A 23,921-nucleotide genomic window follows, 5' to 3' on the forward strand; every position below is an offset into this window, starting at 1 on the left:
TTAGGGTCGTTCACGTGTGTCCTTTAAACTTCAGTACAGCGACATTTTGAGCTCTATCATGTTTGTCTTTGTACCTGTTTGTATCTGTAATATTAGTTCATCAAGAAACCAATGAAAATAAACTCGATGATGATATTGACATTCTATATTATGTAATAATAGAAGTATCAGATAAATGTACGTATTAAGACAATTTTAGAAGAAACCATAGATTATGTAAGAAGCGGAGTCATTTGCCTCTAACACTTACATGTACATGTGCAGATTGGTTTTGCGTGCTTTCTCGAAACGCATTGTTCCATGATCATCAAATGATAATTGATTAATGACTACAATGTGCTTTGTACTTTGTGTTGAGATCTGTAATATATCATACGAATAACACTGACGAATGATTCCAGGTCTACAGCTTTTCGAGAGATATGTTAGATGTTCACTGTTGTTAAAATATATCATACATATTATCGCTATCAAAAATCACAAACATCAACCATGAATGTAATGATACGAGGGCCGATTAATATGTTGTGAGCCTCGTATTGAAGGATTTCAATTTTGCCGGACATATTGTGCTATTGTTACGTTTTATACAAATATTGGATCATTGTTCTTTCACCGATTTTGTCGCTTTTTCGCAAAAACCACTTGTCTTGTTTATTTTACAGTGCTGCCGCGTCGATCTAAACAAACCAAACGAGACCAACTCCTTGAGTACTCGGCCCGTTATAGTAAGAGAATAGTAGGACTTAAAAGGAACATTCTTGAGTACTTCCTTTAATACGAGACTCACAACATATCAATCAGCCCTCGTTGATGTGTGCTGTCATTCGAAATTAACTTCAGTTGTCACTTAACTACCTCTATTTAATTCTTGTCTTGTTAATCATTTTGTTCCCTTTTACTGACGAAAACTTTGATAAATATGTATTTCGGACATATTGTATTTATACATTTTTACATTTGATTGCATTTGTATTTTTCACGTCGTTTCTTTTCTTCTTTCGTTGTTCCTCCTTTCGATGGTGTTTATTCATAACTATTAATATTTGCATAACATTGTCCTACGGTTTAAAGATTTGAATACACGAGGAAAGCTAGCTACTCCATAGCTGTGTCAGCATAGTGAATGTGCAAATATGTCATCCAAAAGTCATAGGATGCTAATGGGAAGTATCTTTGGGAAAAGTGTGTATGATGTTCCGGGCTTTGTTTGGTTTATTTCGTTCCAATTGTATGATGTACACAAATAATTGTTCTAGCTAGATCAAAATACACTTTCTGAAAATTGAATATTCCATATGATGATTTAGTCATTGTAACATTTTAATTATTGAAAGTTACTGCTAAAATTTAATGATTTTTTTAAATAAAAACAAATGTTGATATTTTAAATTTGTTTCTAGTGTTGCGATTTTTGGCCAATCACAAAAGAATATTGTCGATCATCGGGCAATAACCATTGTAAACAAAATGGCAGACGGAAGCACTTTTGGGATCGATAAGAAAGGTTTTGGATACCAATTAATAAAATATTATAGTACAAATCCATAAAAAATCAGAAACAAAGATCGACACTCAGTACTCAGTATTTTTTTTAATTGTCATCCGGAATTAATTTTGTTTATGGATATATTACCTTTACCCCGTTCCATCTCTATTTATATAAGACCGCGTCGATATGAGAATTGTAAAAAGCAAAGACATATTACATGGTCTGATTTAATAACTGTATAGTGAGATGATGACAGTTGGCAGTTGCTACCACAGCTCAAGTTTACGGTATACGATGATCGCGGTCCGATTGATAAAGTGGTCTGAAAAGGTGGTACTAGACATTACACTCTCTAGTCTTTGAATATGGATTTGATGGTGATGTTTTATTGTAGCGGTTCTCCTCTTTTGTGTCTGTTTAGTCGAAGTCCATACAGATAAAATACATTTCTTTGTTATCATTGTCTGTCTGTCTGTCTGTCTCGTTTCCATTTTGAGATAAGATCGTGTTCGTTTGTGCAGACGCGGTGACATATTTTTTTTTATTTATATTTACTCTACAGAATTGAGTTAACTAACATATATTTTGTCTATGTAGATTGTAAACATTTTGTTGGTTGTCTTGGTTGTTCTGCTTGTTGCGAAGGCAGGGTGTATTTAAGAATTGTACTACTTGCTGTCCTAAAGTATGATCTGTGAGCGGCGACAGGGATAACGAGGTAGGGCTAAAGGTTGATAACTGAGTGGAACATATAGGCACACGTCACTTTGGTATGACTTTGCAGTCGCTATAGTTGTTTTGTTTACTTCTATCAACCAATCGTTTGTTAGGCCATACGATAGTGAGTGTCCCTATTATACAGTCTTTTTTTTATATACGATTGAGGAGACCATTTTCTTCTTTATGTGTGTGTGTGTGTTTGGATATAAGCATTAGGTTAATGGTTCAAACTTTGTTGCGCGTAAATAGAGTACGTGTATATTAATAGGTATGGTATGACGTCACGATTTAAGTGGTATCAGCTATATTGTGACAGGTGTATCCCTGTGTCAACAAAGAAGGAGATAATGGACCCAGTAGTAAAGTACTTCCTTGTATCACTGATTACTTAGATATACTCGGGTTTAGTCTGAACATCCGTGTGAGTAACTGGACTATTGATTGCAATTTATATTTCTTTTAATATATTTGCCTTCATTTTTTAAAAGGGACCTATAAAGTGTGAAACGAAAGCAAAAAGACACGAAACGAAACGAAATCAAACAAAACGAAACGAAATCAAACGAAACGAAAAATGAAACATTGAAATTTTTTTTTTTTTTAAATTAAATAGACGGTACATAGGCCTAAATGTTCCATTCTCATCGGTGTAAAAACAACATACAGAAAAGACTAAATTTATCGCAATATGCACCACGTTCTTTAAATATAGAATAAGTCTATTTAGAATATATGCTTAGTCCACTTTGTATAGACATTCAAATAGCGTAGTGTGTTGGATGTTCGAAAAATGTGCATTAAACATTTGATTCTATAAAAAAAATAATCACAAATTTATTGGTAATATTTTTATTGGTAAACTATCTTTTAATCAATAACAGTATAATAATAAAATATATACAGTATTCCTTACCCACCTGGGCACAATTGTTCGAAAGGTGATTAGGCTAATCACAGTTTAACAACAATATTAAAATCCTGATAAAATAATTTCTGGTAAAACTTATTTGACAAAATTTTCTGAAACTATAACACCTATCAATCTCTTCATACAATGTACCTGCTGATTTTGGAGAATATACACAAACATGATTTCAAGTGGGAGAGATAATATCTTCACTAATCAAGTGATTAAGCTAATTACCTTTTGAACAACCCTTTCAGCACACAGACTGTTTACTAAAATTAGTCTATTATCAAATCCATGGGAAATTCTTTGAAAACATATTTAAATGGTAAGATTAAAACAATTATAACAAAATAAGAAGTGCGGAAAGACTTTTGACCTGCCAGTGTGGTAGAAATGTTCGGAATGCCAGTGTTGTAAATATTATTTCATCAGCATTCTTAGGTACATACACAAAACAATGACATTATGATAATCATTCGTTTATTGGGGGTTATGTGTTTTCAAAGAGTAAAATAATACGAACATCACACACATGATCAAACAATCAGCACTGTTTTGTTAAATGTGTTATTATAATGAACTAGTTTTTGTGACGGTATCATCAAGAAATTCGTGTCTTTGAATATGCATAACCCGGAATAATTATTACGACTTTGTTTTAATAAATTCTATTGAAATTTCACAAAATTGATATTTGGTCATTTTTCTAATATTTATTTAACTTTCCGTAGTCAGTCTCAAGAGATTTTGCACGTGACAATTGTAAAGTTTGGCATCAATACTTACACTATGTAGCAAGACTAATGTTCAAAAACACATTTAATATATTCTACTTTTGTTTTGTCTGACATATATATTCCTTTATTTAAGGAACAGTAATCACATGAACATGATATAAAGGAAAGAAATTTATGTAATAAATATAACAAACAAATCTATCATATATGAGACACATTAGGTAAATTATAGAAAAGCAGAAATAAAAACATTAACCATTATTTAATGAATTTGCAAATAATACAACCTTGGATTTTATTGTTTTCATCTTAAGTCTCTATCTGAAATGCGCATAATTGATACAAAATATGTAACCTGGTTGTTGATAATACTACACATGTAAAATTTCTTGAGGTCACTTTGACCTGCAATTGACCTGAAAATGACCTGAAATGGAGGTCAATTTCAGATCAAATTTACGTGAAAAAATTCTTCTGTTAATTTAATGTCAATTACAGGTCAAATTTAGGTCGATTTCAGGTGAATTTCTTGACATTAATAGACCAATATGTTCTTTTCGGGTCAATTTGACCGGAAAATATTGTCGTGAAATTGTCCTGAATTTGACTAGAATTGACATGAAGACATTTTGCCCGTGTAGCTTTACACAATCAGATTTCATTAGGCTAAAGTAGGATATCTACTGTTATAATTTCAAAAATATTGAAATATATCAAAAACTTTTGTTATTTAGCTGATCTTGTTTGGTACTGTCAATGCATGTATCAGCAGAATGGTCGGTCTTCTCCTTTGAATCCGTAGTCTTTGTTTTGTTTTTCTTAGCGGTGACCTTGTAATGTATGGCAAACCCCACAAGGGCGGCGACAGTCGTGATGGGTACCACGGTAACGACAATCAGCAAAGTGTTAGAGCTGGTTGATGGAACCGGATGTGAGTGTGGTCCATTCCCCTTTACAAATATAAACATGTTCATATATTTGTTGTTTTTATTCACATTTGTATATCATAACAAACAATTTATGTTTATGCGTGATGTCTCTGTGACTTGATACAGGGTGTGAGCACATCTTGTCAACGAAATGTAAGGCTTACAAACCCAAAACTGTTTGTACGAATGTCTACTCACTTTGAAGGATATGTCATTTATATGAGTGTGTACGAATGTCTACTCATTGTGAAGGATATGTCATTGATATGTGTGTACGAAGGTCTACTCACTTTGAAGGATATGTCATTTATATGAGTGTGTACGAATGTCTACTCATTGTGAAGGATATGTCATTGATATGTGTGTACGAAGGTCTACTCACTTTGAAGGATATGTCATTTATATGAGTGTGTACGAATGTCTACTCACTGTGAAGGATATGTCAATTATATGAGTGTGTACGAATGTCTACTCACTGTGAAGGATATGTCATTTATATGAGTGTGTACGAAGGTCTACTCACTGTGAAGGATATGTCATTTATATAAGTGTGTACGAAGGTCTACTCACTGTGAAGGATATGTCATTTATATGAGTGTGTACGAAGGTCTACTCACTGTGAAGGATATGTCATTTATATGAGTGTGTACGAAGGTCTACTCACATTGAAGAATATGTCATTTATATGAGTTTGTACGAAGGTCTACTCACTGTGAAGAATATGTAATGTATATGAGTGTGTACGAACGTCTACTCACATTGAAGAATATGTCATTTATATGAGTGTGTACGAAGGTCTACTCACTGTGAAGAATATGTCATTTATATGAGTGTGTACGAATGTCTACACACATTGAGGAATATGTCATTTATATAAGTGTGTACGAAGGTCTACTCACATTGAAGAATATGTCATTGATATGAGTGTGTACGAAGGTCTACTCACATTGAAGAATAATATGTCATTTATATGAGTGTGTACGAAGGTCTACTCACTTTGAAGAATATGTCATTTATATGAGTGTGTACGAAGGTCTACTCACATTGAAGAATATGTCATTTATATGAGTGTGTACGAAGGTCTATTCACTTTGAAGAATACGTCATTTATATGAGTGTGTACGAAGGTCTACTCACATTGAAGAATATGTCATTTATATGAGTGTGTACGAAGGTCTACTCACATTGAAGAATATGTCATTTATATGAGTGTGTACGAAGGTCTACTCACTTTGAAGAATATGTCATGTATATGAGTGTGTACGAAGGTCTACTCATTGTGAAGAATATGTCATTTATATGAGTGTGTACGAAGGTCTACTCACTTTGAAGGATATGTCATTTATATGAGTGTGTACGAAGGTCTACTCACTTTGAAGAATATGTCATTTATATGAGTGTGTACGAAGGTCTACTCACATTGAAGAATATGTCATTTATATGAGTGTGTACGAAGGTCTACTCACTTTGAAAAATATGTCATTTATATGAGTGTGTACGAAGGTCTACTCACTTTGAAGGATATGTCATTTATTTAAGTGTGTACGAAGGTCTACTCACTTTGAAGGATATGTCATTTATACGAGTGTGTACGAAGGTCTACTCACTGTGAAGAATATGTCATTTATATGAGTGTGTACGAAGGTCTACTCACTTTGAAGGATATGTCATTGATATGAGTGTGTACGAAGGTCTACTCACATTGAAGGATATGTCATTAATATGAGTGTGTACGAAGGTCTACTCACTTGAGGTATGTCATTGATATGAGTGTACGAAGTCTACTCCTTAATATGTCATTATATGAGTGTGTACGAAGGTCTACTCACATTGAAGAATATGTCATTTATATGAGTGTGTACGAAGGTCTACTCACTTTGAAAATATGTCATTTATATGAGTGTGTACGAAGGTCTACTCACTTTGAAGGATATGTCATTTATTTAAGTGTGTACGAAGGTCTACTCACTTTGAAGGATATGTCATTTATACGAGTGTGTACGAAGGTCTACTCACTGTGAAGAATATGTCATTTATATGAGTGTGTACGAAGGTCTACTCACTTTGAAGGATATGTCATTGATATGAGTGTGTACGAAGGTCTACTCACATTGAAGGATATGTCATTGATATGAGTGTGTACGAAGGTCTACTCGCATTGAAGGATATGTCATTTATATGAGTGTGTACGAAGGTCTACTCAATTTGAAAAATATGTCATTGATATGAGTGTGTACGAAGGTCTACTCACTTTGAAGGATATGTCATTTATATGCGTGTGTACGAAGGTCTACTCACTTTGAAGAATATGTCATTGATATGAGTGTGTACGAAGGTCTACTCACATTGAAGGATATGTCATTTATATGAGTGTGTACGAAGGTCTGCTCACTGTGAATGATATGTCATTGATATAAGTGTGTACGAAGGTCTACTCACTGTGAAGGATATGTCATTTATTTGAGTGTGTACGAAGGTCTACTCACATTGAAGTAATTTGTATGACAGCTTATTCGGTGATTAAACCATTAACCATGACACATATTAAGCAGAAATATATGATATTAATTCCAAAATAAATCCTCAACAATGTACCACTTGTGTTTTCTACGACTGTTTTGTTGAAATAGAATCAGAACAATTTTTAAGTGATTAAAAGTAAATCGATTTCATGACTATCGTTGAAATCAATCTGAAAGGAAACTAATAAAACCCGACGTACCTTGTTCCCATCTACAAACTCTTCGTCTAAGGTGATAACGCGCTGTAGCGTTTCACATCCCTTTCCGGTAGATGGCTTGGCGCTAACAGTGATGTTGTCTAGACAGCAGGTGCCACTACAATTAGCCAATAACGTTAAAATTATAATTTTTAAAAAGAATAGTAGACAAAGAAATATAACTGACCAGATCTGTTGTCAGCATTGTAAACCTGGGACGAGATGTCAAGTTAATGTGTCTGTGACGTGACGTTCCGGTGTCAGCATTGTGGACCAAGAATTCCTATGGCTTGTGAGATATCTTTTCAGTTCGCATTTGGGTAAATATTGCAATTATAACTAAATAGACCACAATCATGCCTGTTTTAAAATAAATGTTCGATATTTTCTAAGAATGTACAGAACTTTTTGTTGTTCATTTTCAAATAGCTTCACGCTTTGATCTGTTTCAAAAGTGTTGATTTTGGTACAGGGTTGCTCGAGGACGATTTTAGAGCAAGTGTTAATGTTCATGCTTCCACATTGGAACTCTTCAGTGTTTAAAGTATGTAAGTTGTAATCGGTTGTTATTAATTTAAATGATTATTAACATCTGAATTCTAAAGGCGCATGATATCATGTAGTACGTTTCCGGCTGTGCATCAAGGTTTGTAGATGCAACACTTTGGTAAAACTGCGGTCCTAATCGTTTCCATGACAGCCATTTCAAACTGGGATCATAAATATATTGACGAAATTAAATTTAAGGAGAATAAGACCAGGTGTTTGAATTTTTTTTTTTTTTTACGAGGTCATCCGCCAGTTCAACTCAATTTTACAATTCAAGGTAAAATTCAGGTCAGGTCCCATCCTAAATGAAAGTTAAATTTGTAACATTGACATGACTGGGTAGATAATGTAACCACATCACCTCACCTGACGTGTAAACGTTTTCTATCTGTAGAGTCAATGGTCATCTGAACGTTTGTATCGCTGGTGTAAGTTGATACGTTAAATGAAAAGACAGCTGTGGCCGACCATGTGACCAACGAACAGTTACTTCCGGTGTCTGCCAGTGCGCACGCTTTAGTCACCAATGAGGAACAGAGAGCTCCGGTAAACTGTCGAAATGATTTTAAAAACAAGATATTAGCATTTCTCTATAGAAATCTTGTGTTTCATGCATTAGTGTCAAATGTTTCGTCCTTCTTAGACTTGTCAGTGGTGTTGAGGGCCTTACGTATCAGAAGCCCAGAATGAGCCCGTTATTCAAGCCTGAATATTGAGATATGAGGTACATAACACTGTTAAAACTACACATACCATGGCTGTAGAAGTACTGGACTGGAGGACCGACCCAGATCCCGGTAGTTTCACACTCACGGTGTACGTCCTACACATTAAATACAACAAAACAATGCTGTTAAAAACGGTACAAATAAATTATAGCACGATTGTTTCATTGTTATTACATAGTTAAAAAGCAACTCATATAATTTATAATTGTGTTAATTCAGTTAATTTATATACATATAAATGTACTCAATGTACATAACCGTTCATATTCAACATTTTTTTAAATATCTAAATCATAATATAATAACAGTAACGTGCTCGTCGGAATATGACACGATGAATTGATCATAAGCGTTTTGTTCTGTATCTTTACAATTATTTAACTTTTTTTAAATTACCCTGTTGAAAATTCGTGTTAACTTAGGAACGTTACTTAAAAAAAGACAGATGTAAAACATTTTATCTTGACGTCAATAGGACTAATGCATGGTACGGTTAATGGCACACAATCATTGCTAATGTCTGTGTTTTCCAGTCCTGAATTATTTAAAACATGGATTTCACTGATATTCTCATACTTTGTAATTGGGTTGAGAGACCTTGAAGTAGTTGGTGGCTACCTCATCGAACAGAAGACATAGGAGAACCGTTCCATGTCATCCTGCCCTCGGACACAGACATATCACAGACCGGTCCGTTTCTCAGCTTCCCGAGAAGCACAATCCGACCCGCTAAAGGAGCGTCGAACTACACATCAGATCTTACACCGAAGTTGCTGATGTCTCTGATCTTTCAAATCTCCTAATTTGTACATGTTTCAATTCCTGACATTCTAGAACATTGGATTTCTATCATTTCGCCTGTTTATACTTACACATATTCCAGTTGGACGGAACTAAGTATCTGGAAATGTCCGCTTACAGAAGTACCTGCGACTAACTTGTGCTGACGAGTAGTTGGGCTGTGAACTCTGCCCTTGTCGTCAACGATACTGACCGTATAGGTCTGGGCTGAATCCCCAAGGTTCCGTATGGTATATGTTATATCATGGGGTGTCCCTATGTCCAGATTACCTATCAAACAAAAGTTAATACATTTAAGCCTCAATTTTTGTCAGGAATTTGATCAAACACTTTAATAACCGAATAATGGCACCTGTTAGTTTACTATGATCACTGACGAATTGTAAGTTGCTTTGAAACTTATTCAACAAGCCATCAATGATGTTTCGTCGTGACATTTTTCTACAATTTATCTAGTAGAAAATATAGTTTGTACTTATTCAACGCTTCATCATTGATGTCTCATGACATTTTTGTTCCATTTATCTAGTAGAAATTATAGTATTTATGTGTAATTGTCTTACCTATTATTGGTTTTACAATTAAATCGACACCAACAGGTGTGATCAGATTTCTAGATATTCTTTTGAATTGGAAACCATTTGGATCAATACCGCTGAGCTGCACGTAGAAGTTCTGAAACACAAAAGGGTATTATGTCCAAATACTCCTCATTGGTTGTTGTTAAAGGTGACCCGTAGACGTCATTTGGCACCATACATTCAAAAAGATGACACTTAGACGGATAAAGAAACAAATGGGATACTGATAGGCCCTTTTATCAGTTGTGTTATACTCAAATATCACGTCACTGTATTTATTTTCGCTAATGTATATAATATATTACGTATTAAAATGAATTGATAAACGAAAGACGATGTAGTCTCAAAAATGTCATCACCTGATATCAACACCCTGCTATAAATTGAATTCCAGGGTTATTGAAAAATGTGATCGTGCATGTCATCTCAGGATTTCTTATTGAATACTTCAAGGAAAACTCACGTAAATGTCAGATATATGTTATTAGGAATACACCTCAAGACCGGGTTCGATTTTCGTCGCCTACCTTTGATGGTATCTTAATAGGTAAATAACCAGATGATTTTGAAGAACTGAATATAAGATCCAGGTGCTGGTTTGATAGGATAGACCCTTGTTCGTCTACAAGGATTATTGTAAAGGCTGACGATGATGAGTTCAGATTGTAAGCGAGGACTTCCAGGGTGTAGTTTTTACCTGTGGGAAATACAATAGTATAGGTTTATTTTCAGATACACGAAAGAGTAGATAGTAGAAAGGACGTGTTACAATCGTACATGTACACGAGAACCATAGAATCCTTATTTTTTTAAATTCTTTTTCAAAGCGATTCTCACTTAACAGATCAGTGTTCAGTATCAAATATATCTGATAAACCATACTAGATGCAACAAAAAGAAGTTCATATCCTCTTAAAAATCATATTTTGAAATCTGCTAGATAATTTTATTTTTATTATATTTTTTGGTCAATCACGTAGGATAATTTTATCATTATTGCTTCGCATGTGTGGCCAGAATCTAATCCATCATTAATTCAAAATGATGGATTTTAAATATTTGAATTTCAACACATCCATAACAATGTAAGACGTCACATACCTACGATAGGGTTACGGTCCACTACGTAAGATATACCGAAATTATCTGTTTCTTTTAGCTGACTGTCGATGTACATATAGGTTGAGGCCGTGACATTAACAGTCCAAGTGTCACCACCAATTCGGGTCAATTTCCAAGTACCAGGAGAGGGTCGCTTTATTGATGTAACAAAAACAAAAAATAAGCCAACAATAAAATGTTCATGGCAGACTTCAAAATAAAGTTAACCTTTTTATATTAATTGTCAGTTTGCCGTTTCAAAAATAAGAAATAAAAAGGAAAACATATCAAAATCAAAGTGAACATTAAACAATATTGGCATTGATATATATTGTAGGGAAGTTAACTAATTGTAAAGGTACTCTGATATGTATTCCCTGATAACAAAGTTATGCGGACATAAACAGATCATACATGAATTATGTCCATGTATAGCAGGATAACATTTTGAACAGATATCGATAAGCTATAACTTGAGGATGTGTAAGTGTCAAAACCTACAATGACATGTAAATGACCATGAAATATCTTCGTACCTGAATCGACATGGTTACTGTATGGCTGGAATAGTACTGAGTAGCATGTTTCGTCCGGAATGTTTGGACCGTTCCTAATGCAAAATATGTCATAATAATAATACGAAAATGTTTTCGATGCAGGCAACATAAGAAATAAATACGTTCATAATGTAATCTTTAATAAAAGGCACAAAATCCTCAATTAAATGGTTTTATTTATCTTAATACAATACAGCATTGACAATGCAGAGATGTAGCAACAAGCATACATAGCTTTGATTATACAATACATATTCCTACCAGCCCCTGGCAAAAATTAGTAACGCTGACCTTGAATTTGACCCGAAAATCCTAAAACTCTAACTAGTCCATGATATTATGGTTCTTTTATTTGTATCTGTGTGAAGTTTGATCTATTTCAAAGCCCTATCGGTTTTTCTTCAGTAAGCTGTCATTGGAAATGCATTCGCCTTTTACCTAGGTGGAGGAGTCACCCGCCCGACCTCTTGGTTTTTCTCCGGGTACTTTTGTAAGATGCTTGCACGCTAACGTGTGGTCCGAGGGGATTTCTTAATTTAAGTTTATATAATTTTGTTCACAATTGTTGTATGATAATAAGTTTAAAATTGTGCAGATCACAATTACGTGATACGATGAAATGAGGTGTTGTAGGACAATCGAACGAGGGGCAAGGTATGCATATGACATGATTGTCTCTCTTAAATATAGCAAATACGATATATCGTACCATGTTCCTGTAGACAAAGTGGCACTCTGAAGAACTAAGCATTCTAACGTAAAGCATTTTCGTTTACTACTGAACAAACTGACATTTGTTTCGTTTGTATTCTTAATCGGAATGTTAATTCATGATGTGACAGAATATGTGTTTACCATTAGGTAGAGCCAATGACGCCTGAGACAGAGTGTAAGGTCCTTTGATAGTGATGACTAGGACGGCTGTGTCACTGTCCACAGTTATATCCATGGTGTCGTCCTCTAAGGTAGTCTGGACAAAACAGTCGATAATGGCTTCAGAAGATGGAAAGTCTTCCTGAAATATATAAAGGTTTTATCTTTATCAGCTCTTGTAATTGCAGGGCGGTCCGTGAAAATGAAGAAAATTCCTAATCAAACAAATGCAATTCTAGATTGCTTATCCCTATGGGTCTATGTTGTCGGCCATTCATCATATGATATTTATCTTGGTCATTTTAAAATAATCAAGCATTACTACACAATGACAAACTGGTGATTTTCACTCATAGTCGTCCAAGTCGATGACAGAAATGGAACATCTAGGCAAGCATGGCGAATCAAAAAACGGAATATGTCGAGCATGGAAAAGTTGCATGGCGACCCTCGAAAAGTTACATGGCGATTCCTAAAAAAAATATACAGCGAACCTGACAAGGTACTTTGCCATCCCGAAAAGGTATGTGCTTACCAAGAAAAAAGTTCATGGAGACCCTGAAAATGTACATGATAACCCAGCGAACTGTACATGGCGAGCCTTAAGAAGGTGCGTGGCAAGCCTTAAGAAGGTACATTGCGACCGTACAAAAGGTACACGGCGAATGTAGAAATGGAACATGGCGACCCTTGAAAAAGTATATGAAGAGAAAAATGAAACATCTGATCTTATTCTCGTATTGGTACCCTCTCCCATTCAACCTTGATCTCACAATCGGGAGTTAATATTATGTTTTTACAGTACGTACTACATGTAGAATACTCGCGCACTGGGTGTCAATGTGTAACAAACTCACTACAGCTTTTTTAAACAAACAATAAAACAACAACCTTGAGAACATTATCAAGTACTGATGTCACGTCGCTATGGTTGATGTTCAATACACTTCCCCCGGTATTTGAAACAAGTTGCTGGAACGCCGAGAGACCTCTTTTTTGTATATCTGAAGAAAGCAAACGATAAATATGTTTATTGTGGCTCACTCAAATTGTAGTGTATAGTCATATGTAAATGGATCACTGCAACGCTAAATCAGCGCACCCACAATACTTGTTTAATAAAATATAAGAACATACATACTTCTAAAATTGATGGAGAAAGTATGTAGCAAGATAAGATATTGCTCCAGTGTAAATGTATTTGGAGTATTTCAAAAACAATAAGTGTATTGTAAAAAAGAATTCGACCTGCTTACGTTTATATAGGAGCGTAAGTGTTACCTTTGAAATTTTCAAGTAGCCGGGTCATTGAAAAAAATAATTCATCAATTATCATACAATATGACCAAATGATATAAAAAATACTATTTGTCCATAGTGAAATCATATACATGTACCACAAAATATTCACTAATGTAAACATAATATCGCTATAATGTAATAACGGGGAAATGGAATAATGTGATAATAGCATAAATGTTGTACACTAACTGGCTGCTTATTTTTTTCGGCTACTTTGTTACATGTGCTTAAATTTGAAATATTGTATCAGACTCGACTGATTTGTTACTCCGCAGGCCAACGTGTGTCGATATATCAGTGTTGATGTAAATATATTTACGTTGTTTCAAATATCTACAAGACATACAGAGTAGTCACATTATTCATTCAACGATGCGGAACGTGTAGTACAAACATTAGCGTTACTCGTTCTGTTGATAGTCGAAGACATGAAGTTCTCTACATGCCGTGCTCTGGCATAACAAATTAAACCATTTTAAAAGAAACATTAGGTCCCGAAAGTGAAAGACTTTACTCAATGTCCACATACATGTCAATTTACTTTAATGGATTTCAAACATTGCTGTATATTCGTAGTCCAATAATCATATATTGGTTCACTGATGTGCTATATATACCCATGGACATTATATAAATCAGACTGATTAAAATAGCGGTTGTGTTTTGGTCAACATGTAGATTAGTAAATTTGTTATTTTGTTTCCTTTGCTGAAACTTTAGTCTAGTAGTAAATTCAAGAATATTGTGTTCATTATATCTGATTATCTGTTCCTAGTCAGTTTTTAAACTGTGTTTCAAGTACTCGGATTACTGAGAGACTGAATATAGATAAGGTATACAAATGCGCATCCGTTTAATTGTGATATGGGTTAACCTTTTACCTTCCTTCATGGTGTCTGACTTATCAAGAATTATTATATTACCTCTGCGGCGCCGAATCGATGAATAACAGGTACTTGTCAAAATGAACTTCAGTTTAATATGTTTTGCGTTCGCCTGTTGAATTGTAGTGTTTGTCAAATATTCATCTTTGGCATCGGCGTCTGTGGCAATGTAGATATTGGAATTGGGTTTGCATGCGCCAATAGCTGTAACAGGACAAATACATCCCATAATTGATAAACCAATAATAGTTAGTTGTATTACTAATTTGTAATCTGGTTTGTAACAAACATTTGGATCAGTTAATAAAAATGTGACAAAGCCTAAAAAATGTCGCTTAAGATGTCTTATTTTATCTTGCTTGTAAGAAGTATGTCCATTTGGTTTAAACATTTATGATATCAACCAATTGAGAATAATATGACGTCGTTGTTTGTAACTTTTAATTGGATGATACACAATGTGATATATTCTAAAAGATAATATTACACCAATTTATGCGGATTTCAGTACAAATTGTTTTCTTTCTGCATTCATGAATGTCAGATACCCATACATGTAAGCAGACAACATTTTTCTTTTGATGCGCTAAGCTTCAAAATTAGACATTTTTGTCCGCAGTTCAACATGCGCGAAAATATCAGATTAAGTTTATCATAGCAAATCCTTTAACGGATCATTTTATTTTTGTTCGATATGGTGTAAGTTAAAATAAATGTATTCATTGTTTTATTCATTCGGTAGGGTGTTACATAAAACTAACGTATTCATTGTTTTATTTTTGTTCTCTATGGTTTAAAATAAATCAAATGTATTGATTGTTATATTTTTGTTCGTTATATTATAAAAAATGTATATATTGTTTAATTTTTGTTCGCTACGGTGTAAGTTAAAACAAATGTTTTCATTGTTTTATTTTTGTTCGTCATGGTGTAAAATAAAACAAATGTATTCAAATATTTTACGTTGTTGCATTTCGCGTTTGAATGCAATAATTAATGACAGGGAGCCATAAAAAATGCGTTTGAGCAAAAACAATATAACGTTCAGTAAAACGAATAGATTCATAGAAACGTTATTCCGCTAGGTGGCGCGTTGCCATTGGCACCTTCATTCATAATCAAACGGACAGTCATTTTTTTCTTGTTTACAAATATAGTATGAAAGAAAAAAATGACGAATCGGCGATGAAACGTAATTATTTCAATTTGAACTGGTTCAATAATCTCAATGACAATACACTATTTAGAGTACTTATAGCTTTACTAATTTTGTTATTGATAACTATCACATCTACTGACTAAATCCTACCAGCTAATATCCCAGACATAGCGTATTCTGGACAGTCGCCTCCTCCATACACAGTCAGTTCATCTATCCACCGAATCATCTCATCTCCGTCGGTCGTAGTGTTTACTGTGGTTAGATTTGCTGAAATATAAGGACGTTTTCTAGATTATTTCCGATATGTTGTCATTGCAGAGTCAAATTTTTATTTGAAAGTGATGACACTTTGCCACAATAGATAAACCATCAGCAACTGAATATTACAGGTTGTTCATTAAAGATACTGTCTAGATTTTGCCCAATGGCACTAATTAAGCATTGAACTGCTTTCAGTTGGCAGTTATTGACTGATTATACCAACTGGATAAAGGCAAAATCACTATAATCGACGGAATTCAAGTTTCCTCGCAATTCTCGGCTGTGAGCTTGTTAACATCTTTACTATGTTGTTCCGCGTAAAAAATAGTGCGTCAGAGAAAAACCTGATAAAATAATAAATTTTATACTAATATTAATACTATCAACATGAGGATAATATATAAAACACTTGCCTTATTCAATTGCCTACGCCAGTAGGTTTATTTTCCATTATAATATCATATTATATGTTATTGTTATATTCATACGCCCGGTGGTACCTATGAGTTGATAACGACCACCTACAGTTGGTAGGGTTATGGTATCAAATGTACGATTTCATGTTTTAATTTAATGTTACGTATGTAAGAGAATTAGACATTATTATTTCCGGAAAAAACATTAATATAGTGAATCGTTTGATATATAATCTTTTCCATTTGATGATGTAGTTCTTTTTTATTTCTGACTTCTCAAATCAGAACTGAAAATGAATACACAAAAACATCATTACTTTGTTTAAATGATCAGATTTCATATCGCAAATGAATCTGTATCTTATATGTCTACCTTTTATTGGGTTGTAATGTACAATATAAACCTACCGGGGTCGTTAAAGGTGGACAAGACATAATTGCTTGGTGCGTTTGGCGTTCCTATCACTGATGATAGCGTGGATATCAAGGATCTCTTAACACTTTTGATATCGTCTGACATGGATCCAGTTACGTCAATCACAAAGCCCATTGATTTGTCTTGCAGTGCTTTGTTCAGTTTAAATATGTCTTTCATGATGGTCTGGTCGGCATCTCCTAGTACTCCCGATGCTGTGGACAAAAACAAGCTAATATATTTTGTAAAAATATACATTATCTTGGTATACTACCTATCAAGCGGTATGAACCTTTAACAAATGATACCACCCTCATCGACCTGATGAAGGTAAAGATCATCATTGACATTACGTTATTAAAATCTAACGATGGTTTACAAGAGGGCATATACAGTAAACCGCAATGCTTACCAGACAACGGAAATGTTTAACCAATCGAAAAACGTCTCTTATTCGCCTGTTCGGCAGTATTTGCAACTTGAACAGGCTCTCGGTACAGTTTTGAAAACGTCAATTTACTTCTGATCTATTAACGATCTATCAATTATTCTAAACGGTCACCAACACGTAGCGCATAATGATAATTTACATTTTAACATATTGAAACCCACAAAGTATCTTAGTACCTATAAGAAAGAGGCACGTGTTAACGCTTATCTGATTCTAAAACACTTCTGTGTCAGTAAACATACTCCGTAGCAAGTATAGTAGAACTGTTGGTCACTGCGGCCATATACCCCAAAATAGCAAGACTTGGTCAGGACCATTTCATAGTTACTTTTTGCCAGTTTGAGTTAAATCACACTGGATGAACACGAGAAGTTCAAAAAGGTACTTTAAAAAAGGTAACTACACAATCATGTTACAAAATGTTCGTCATGGCTGCAAGGTCAAAGATTTTACAAGGCGACGTGTACTCCCCTGTCTTACCATCCAATTTCCATCTCAATGTCCCCTTTGGAACTGTAGAAGATTAAATGTGTTTTGAAGATGACTGCCATGGATTTCGTGCCGTCCTAGAAAATAACAATATTTGACCAAGATCCTCAGATGGTCATTTTAGGAAGTTTGATCAGTATCCCACTAGCAATTTTTTAAAGAAATTTGAAATGTTTCCCGACGGCGTTTGGTGCACGACGTCCAACGAAACACGATCGGTAGAGGTCAGATGAAAGTGGCATGCAGGGTAACATCCATCATCGGGGAAATAAACGATAATATTAAAATGGAGTCAGCCTACATATATTTAGAGCAAAGAATTTACTTTATTTTGGTTTTTTATTGTTAGGAAATACTCCAAGGATTGCTCTTATTTTCCTTAAAATGCACACTTAATAATGATGACATATATTCATTATTTCTTTATGATTTTGTAAGCAAATAGGATATACGTGTATGTTCAAAACAAAAATGTCTTAATATACGCTGTTGAAATAACTTAAAACATACACTGTGCCCCAGATTTCGCACATGTTCGAAATACAATATGTATTGCTTATAGAACAAATGTACGTAGATAAGTAAATTTGTAGATGTATCAATAAGACATTACTTGAATCAATAAAGAACGCTTCCGTCGCTCTGACCGCCGTCAGTCCGGAGATGTTGTGTAAATGCGCATGCGGAGACCAGGACCAATCCGGAGTCTCCTTGTTTATCCCTCCTGTTGCTGCTGTGTTCTTCCCCAAGTCATTCACTCCACCGTGACTGCATTTACCCTCAGTAGCGAGAGAGTTAGCTAATAATTGAATTTAAGATGAATACCCATTAAACATATGTCACTAATATTGATGATCAATATGACAAAATCAACCAGAAATATTACATGAATTTATTATCATAAAATGGCTTCTATTATAATATGTTTTTCAATTCGTAAATGATATTTTATTCTGCGTTACTAAGAAAAATTAAAAACAGACATACATTTAACACGTTACTGCTGAACTAGTATCCTTTTTACAAATCATATATTCATGAATATCCCAATACGCCTGTCGTCATGTTGATATTTTCTTCTCTGTCTAAATAACGATAAAGTAGTTATTTTCTGCATTTTCCAATTATACCCGTACAATGAATTGTTATTACGACGCACCATAGGCAATAAATGTATGAATGGGAAAGATAGCACTGTGTCACGTGGTATGTGAAATTATAAATAATCCGCACGTTTACTCTACTAAAACCTGAACATATTTATTAACATAACTCACCTACTGGTTTAGGATAGTTTAGCTGACCATACAGGTAGCCACTGGTCAGACGATCGTGGACCAGTAGGTTGTCGTTACACGAACTTAAGTATAATATAAGCAAAAATAATTACAATTTGACCATATTCACATTATCAGTAAATTTATATAAGGTTAAAAATGACAGCGAATTTATTGAGCAAACATGACAGAAATTTGAGCTTTAAACATTAATGATTTGGTTTTTTTATCACCCATGGTTTGTTTGCTTTACATATGTTATCATATTTAATGACAGCATGTGACATTAAGCTGTGATAAATATCAATATAAAAATAGAAAGCATTTTTGTATCTTTCTATATTTTAAAGACATGTTTTTTCCTGAAATATTACAAATGACGCCGGAACAAGGAACGCTATCGTTCTACGAAGAGTTTATACATGTCTTAGATATCAATAATTGATGATACATTGTACTAGTGATTATATATTAAACTCGCTTCACTGGTGTATTGATGGAAATGGATACGGTCATAGGGACAGATAAACTTACTTAGCCATGCTGTAGTCACAGTTACGACATGTGTCCGTTCCAGATGCGGCAACATTCATAGTGAAAGAGGCGATGGTTCCTTGACAAAAACAAGATAAATTAATATTTCTTCAGAAACAAACAATTGACATTGCTCAGTATCAACGGTGTGTCTTCTACACAAGATGAGACATGTAGGTGGTTTTACGCTCAGTGTATATGCCTGTACTTACGGGTCACTGCTCCAATTGCTATATAGACATGTAAGCACAAAAAGAAAGCTTTGTCTGGTTATATTTAACCATTTTGACGGTGAAATTTACCGCCTTTATGGCTACATATATGACGTTATAGCAAGCATAAATTGTTATTCATTCACTTTTCCTGTCAGCGCCTCAATAGTTTTGTCATAATAGTAACTTTTATCAAAGTGAACTAAGTATTATGGCAATGGATTTTGCTTTGTAAGACAACATTAATAAGAGATAAAACCTCACCGAAATTTAGAAATGTCTCTCCACCATTCACCATCATCTCTATCCAGTTCGTGTTACTGTAGAAGGACTGGATGATCATTAAACACTTCCCCACTTTAGCCATCAACAGGTTCATCTTCGCATCATTTAACGGTCCTGATGATAGGATGGACGCTATCTCTAATCTTGTCATCTTTACAAGATTATGAGCTGTAAAATTGAATAAGAACTATAAGTCATTGTACCGATCCCTATAATCAGAACCTGATATTTGTATAGCCTTGATTTGAGCTTTAAAATTATCAAAGAATTGTAATGCATTACCTATTTTCACTAAACCTGTTCCTATTATCAGAAACTGATATAACCTTGATTTGAATTTCACAAAACGAATGCCGTCGATGACGCAGAAGACAATGCTTTTTTTTAGGAATAATTAGTCACGTGCTCGTGGTAATTTTAATATGTATAGACAATAACTGTAAACATTGCTGTTGGAAATCGTTGTCCGTTGTAATATTTAAAAAAAAAATGTTTCATAAAATGAAGACTTCCATCTAATTACGAAAATCAAAAGTGTCTGCAAATATGGTTTGTAAATACCTAAGTCAGTGCTAAATAATAACAAAACATTTCGATTCTCTATCAAAAATGCAGCTCGTAAACAGAACGAGCACCCACCGGACTCCATAGAGGTTTCTCCATTTAGATATCATTGTATACAAACATCTATTGACATAAAGAGTGTTTCCTAACTCGAAAACATTTATTTATAGAACATCTTTATGATATAGACTCGTATAAATATATTTCACTATTTGTAGGAAGATATCACAGTTTAAGGAGCAAATCCTGTCAAAAAATGTTTTAAAACCTGAAAATACCTATTTTTACAACAAATTAACGATAATGGCTCGTTTGAATATATTTCACTATTTGTATCATGATATCACTGTTTAAGGAGCAATTTACCAGCAAATCGAGTCAAAACAGCAATATTTTACAACGTAAAGATTCTTATTATGGTGTAGTTCAGCAGAGTAATCTAATCAACGTTTAGTATGTATCGTGGCAAACCGTTGGCCTGGCTGTTGACATATAATCTGTTTATATATCAGCGGGAAACAAATATCTTTTTTATCACATATATTGACTAAAATATCCGTATCTAAAGCGCACAATAGGAGCATAGGTTTGACTAGATTTTACTTTGTAATATGATACACTGATTCTATTTTGGCCAGGAAATGCAAATAGCTGTAGGGAATATCATCACACAAATATGGCAATAAGGAGGTAATTCAAACATAAAAAAAACATCTTATTAAACAGTATAAAGAGCCCCTGACATGACAAGAAGACTGTTTTAGGACAAAGTGTTTAACTGTTGAGTTTGGAGTTACAGATGCATATTTCTGACTGTTTTAACAATTTATTTAAAATGGTCCTTCTTACTATAATCATATGTCTTAAAAGTATGATAAAGAAGTATTTTATTGATTGAAATGCCTCCTTTTATGCTGTATTTGCGTACTACTATTCACAACCGCCATTTGCTTTTCAAAATCAAAACAAAGTAAGTGTTTATACGTACATAAAGTCAAATCTGGTCAAACAAATCAGCTATCGTATGCAATAGACACTTGTAAGCATAACAGCTTGGCTATTTTTCAGGTTTGGTTATTTTATGACTTATAATTTACCCCTGCCACATCTTACCATAAAACAACTCTACAGAAGAAATTGTTGGCATCTGCAGCAGTTTATTTGTAATATTTTAAGAAATATATATTACATTTATATATAATAAACATATATTACATATATTAGTGTTGTGAAACATTTGAGATAACTATTAATGTTTGATATTTAACATAATTATCCTATATATATGACCCTGAATAAGTATACTACAATTACAGTCGCTTCTATCTATCTTCTGCGTTTAATTAATCAGTTATAAGGTTCATCTATCATAATACGTAATATCAATCAACAGAACGTTATATCGTTTCATAACGTTTTCAAACCTATTGCAATACACTAAACATTTGGTGAAAAGACGTGATTATATGCAATAAACTATTACGCCTGATAATCAGAAGTTAAACACATCATCACACACAAACACATATCGTGGTTTGTTTCAATAAGATATTTTATTCATTCTTTGAGCTTATCACTCAACTATCATTTGATGACAAAAAATAAGAGCATACATTGATGTTTATAAAAATAGCCTCCGCAGATAAATCTATAATCAAGCTGGTCCCAGTTTCATCAATTTTCCTAAAGTTGAGTCATTTCTTCACCTAATAATTTATATTAACGAAGCAGTTTAACGTTATTAAACATTGAAAAAAAACCTTAATATTATAAATCTCTAGAAACAAAAATGAATTTCTCAATCTGTACTGTATCATATTTCAGATGTTTCACACATTTATAGATATTAATTAAATGACAATAAATAACAAGGGACAAACCTTCATGTATCCTCTCAGAGTTGACAGTGTAGTCAGGGTTAGTATGGTAGGTCTTGTAGACATTCATTACGGCTACTGAGAAATCCTGTCTTCTCTGCTGGTAGTCTACGTAGCTGTTGGTGTCTGCAACAATACAACGGTAATCATTAATTCAGAGAGAGAGAGGTTGCGACACACGGGAAAATGTTATTGCTGTGGTCTCTATGAATTTCTAGTTTAGAGTTTGCCCTGCAGGTATGAATTTGTTTTTAATGCTACCTGAATTGGGTTTTTTTTTTTTTTACCCTCATCGTTGGGTATATGGTCCCCTTTTCGTCCTTTTTTATTTCTTTTTACATTGAGCTTGTGACATTCACACTAAATCAAACAACGACGCATCCCATCTAATGGCATGCTGATATATCCATATTGTGTAATATTTCCATTATCCGGATATGTATAACGATAGTGCAATACTAACCTAATCCAATATACAGACATTTATATATATAGATAGTGCAATATCTACATGATCCAATATCAGGGTGTTTATATAGATTGTTAGCGCAATATTTACCTGATGAAATGTGCGAGCATTTATAAAGATAGATAGTACAATACTCTCATGATCCAATATCAGGGTATTTATAAATAGTGCCAAACTAACCTGATGAAATATCCGGACATTTATATAAATCGATAGCGCAATGCTTTCATGATCCAACATCAGGGTCTCTATATAGATAGACAACATCAGGGTATTTCTATAGTTAATATTGCAATAGTAGCCTTATCCAATATCTGGGTATTTATATAGATAGACAATACAATACTAACCCGATCCAAAATATTCTTTGACAATGTCTTGAGGATCCGTCGTTGAAGTGTTCAGTATGCCACTTGATATCAGAAATTTGGCGGCCGCCCTATCCACTCCCTTCTGAGTAATACTCTCGTGAGTGTACATAGAGGGGTCATCTCCTTGACCAATGGTCGGCTTAAACGCCAAAGTTCCAACAGCCAGAAATGAACAAACACATAGCAGAACAAACGTAGTCATGTTCAGTTATTTCTAAAATTTCATTCGTGTGTGTTTTAAAACCAAAGGGCCAT

General features: G+C 34.0%; 1 protein-coding gene across 1 annotated transcript; it reads right to left on the reverse strand.

The window, feature by feature from the left end:
* Positions 1 to 3,045: 3,045 nt before the first annotated feature.
* On the reverse strand, positions 3,046 to 23,921 carry LOC117315751 (von Willebrand factor A domain-containing protein 7-like). The gene is made up of 20 exons (XM_033870101.1): positions 23,646 to 23,921; positions 22,830 to 22,952; positions 20,365 to 20,553; positions 19,889 to 19,967; positions 19,355 to 19,437; positions 18,691 to 18,876; positions 17,131 to 17,352; positions 16,193 to 16,312; positions 14,923 to 15,087; positions 13,589 to 13,701; positions 12,680 to 12,839; positions 11,804 to 11,877; positions 11,268 to 11,421; positions 10,694 to 10,863; positions 10,149 to 10,260; positions 9,657 to 9,855; positions 8,810 to 8,879; positions 8,423 to 8,607; positions 7,511 to 7,625; positions 3,046 to 4,809 (listed from the first exon to the last, which is right to left on the reverse strand). Exons 1-20 carry the CDS (start codon positions 23,866 to 23,868, stop codon positions 4,573 to 4,575), a joined length of 2,979 nt encoding a protein of 992 aa, XP_033725992.1. The 5' UTR covers positions 23,869 to 23,921; the 3' UTR covers positions 3,046 to 4,572.

The sequence above is a fragment of the Pecten maximus genome, chromosome 17 (genome assembly GCF_902652985.1).
Source record: "Pecten maximus chromosome 17, xPecMax1.1, whole genome shotgun sequence".
In the NCBI taxonomy this organism is placed as follows: domain Eukaryota; kingdom Metazoa; phylum Mollusca; class Bivalvia; order Pectinida; family Pectinidae; genus Pecten; species Pecten maximus.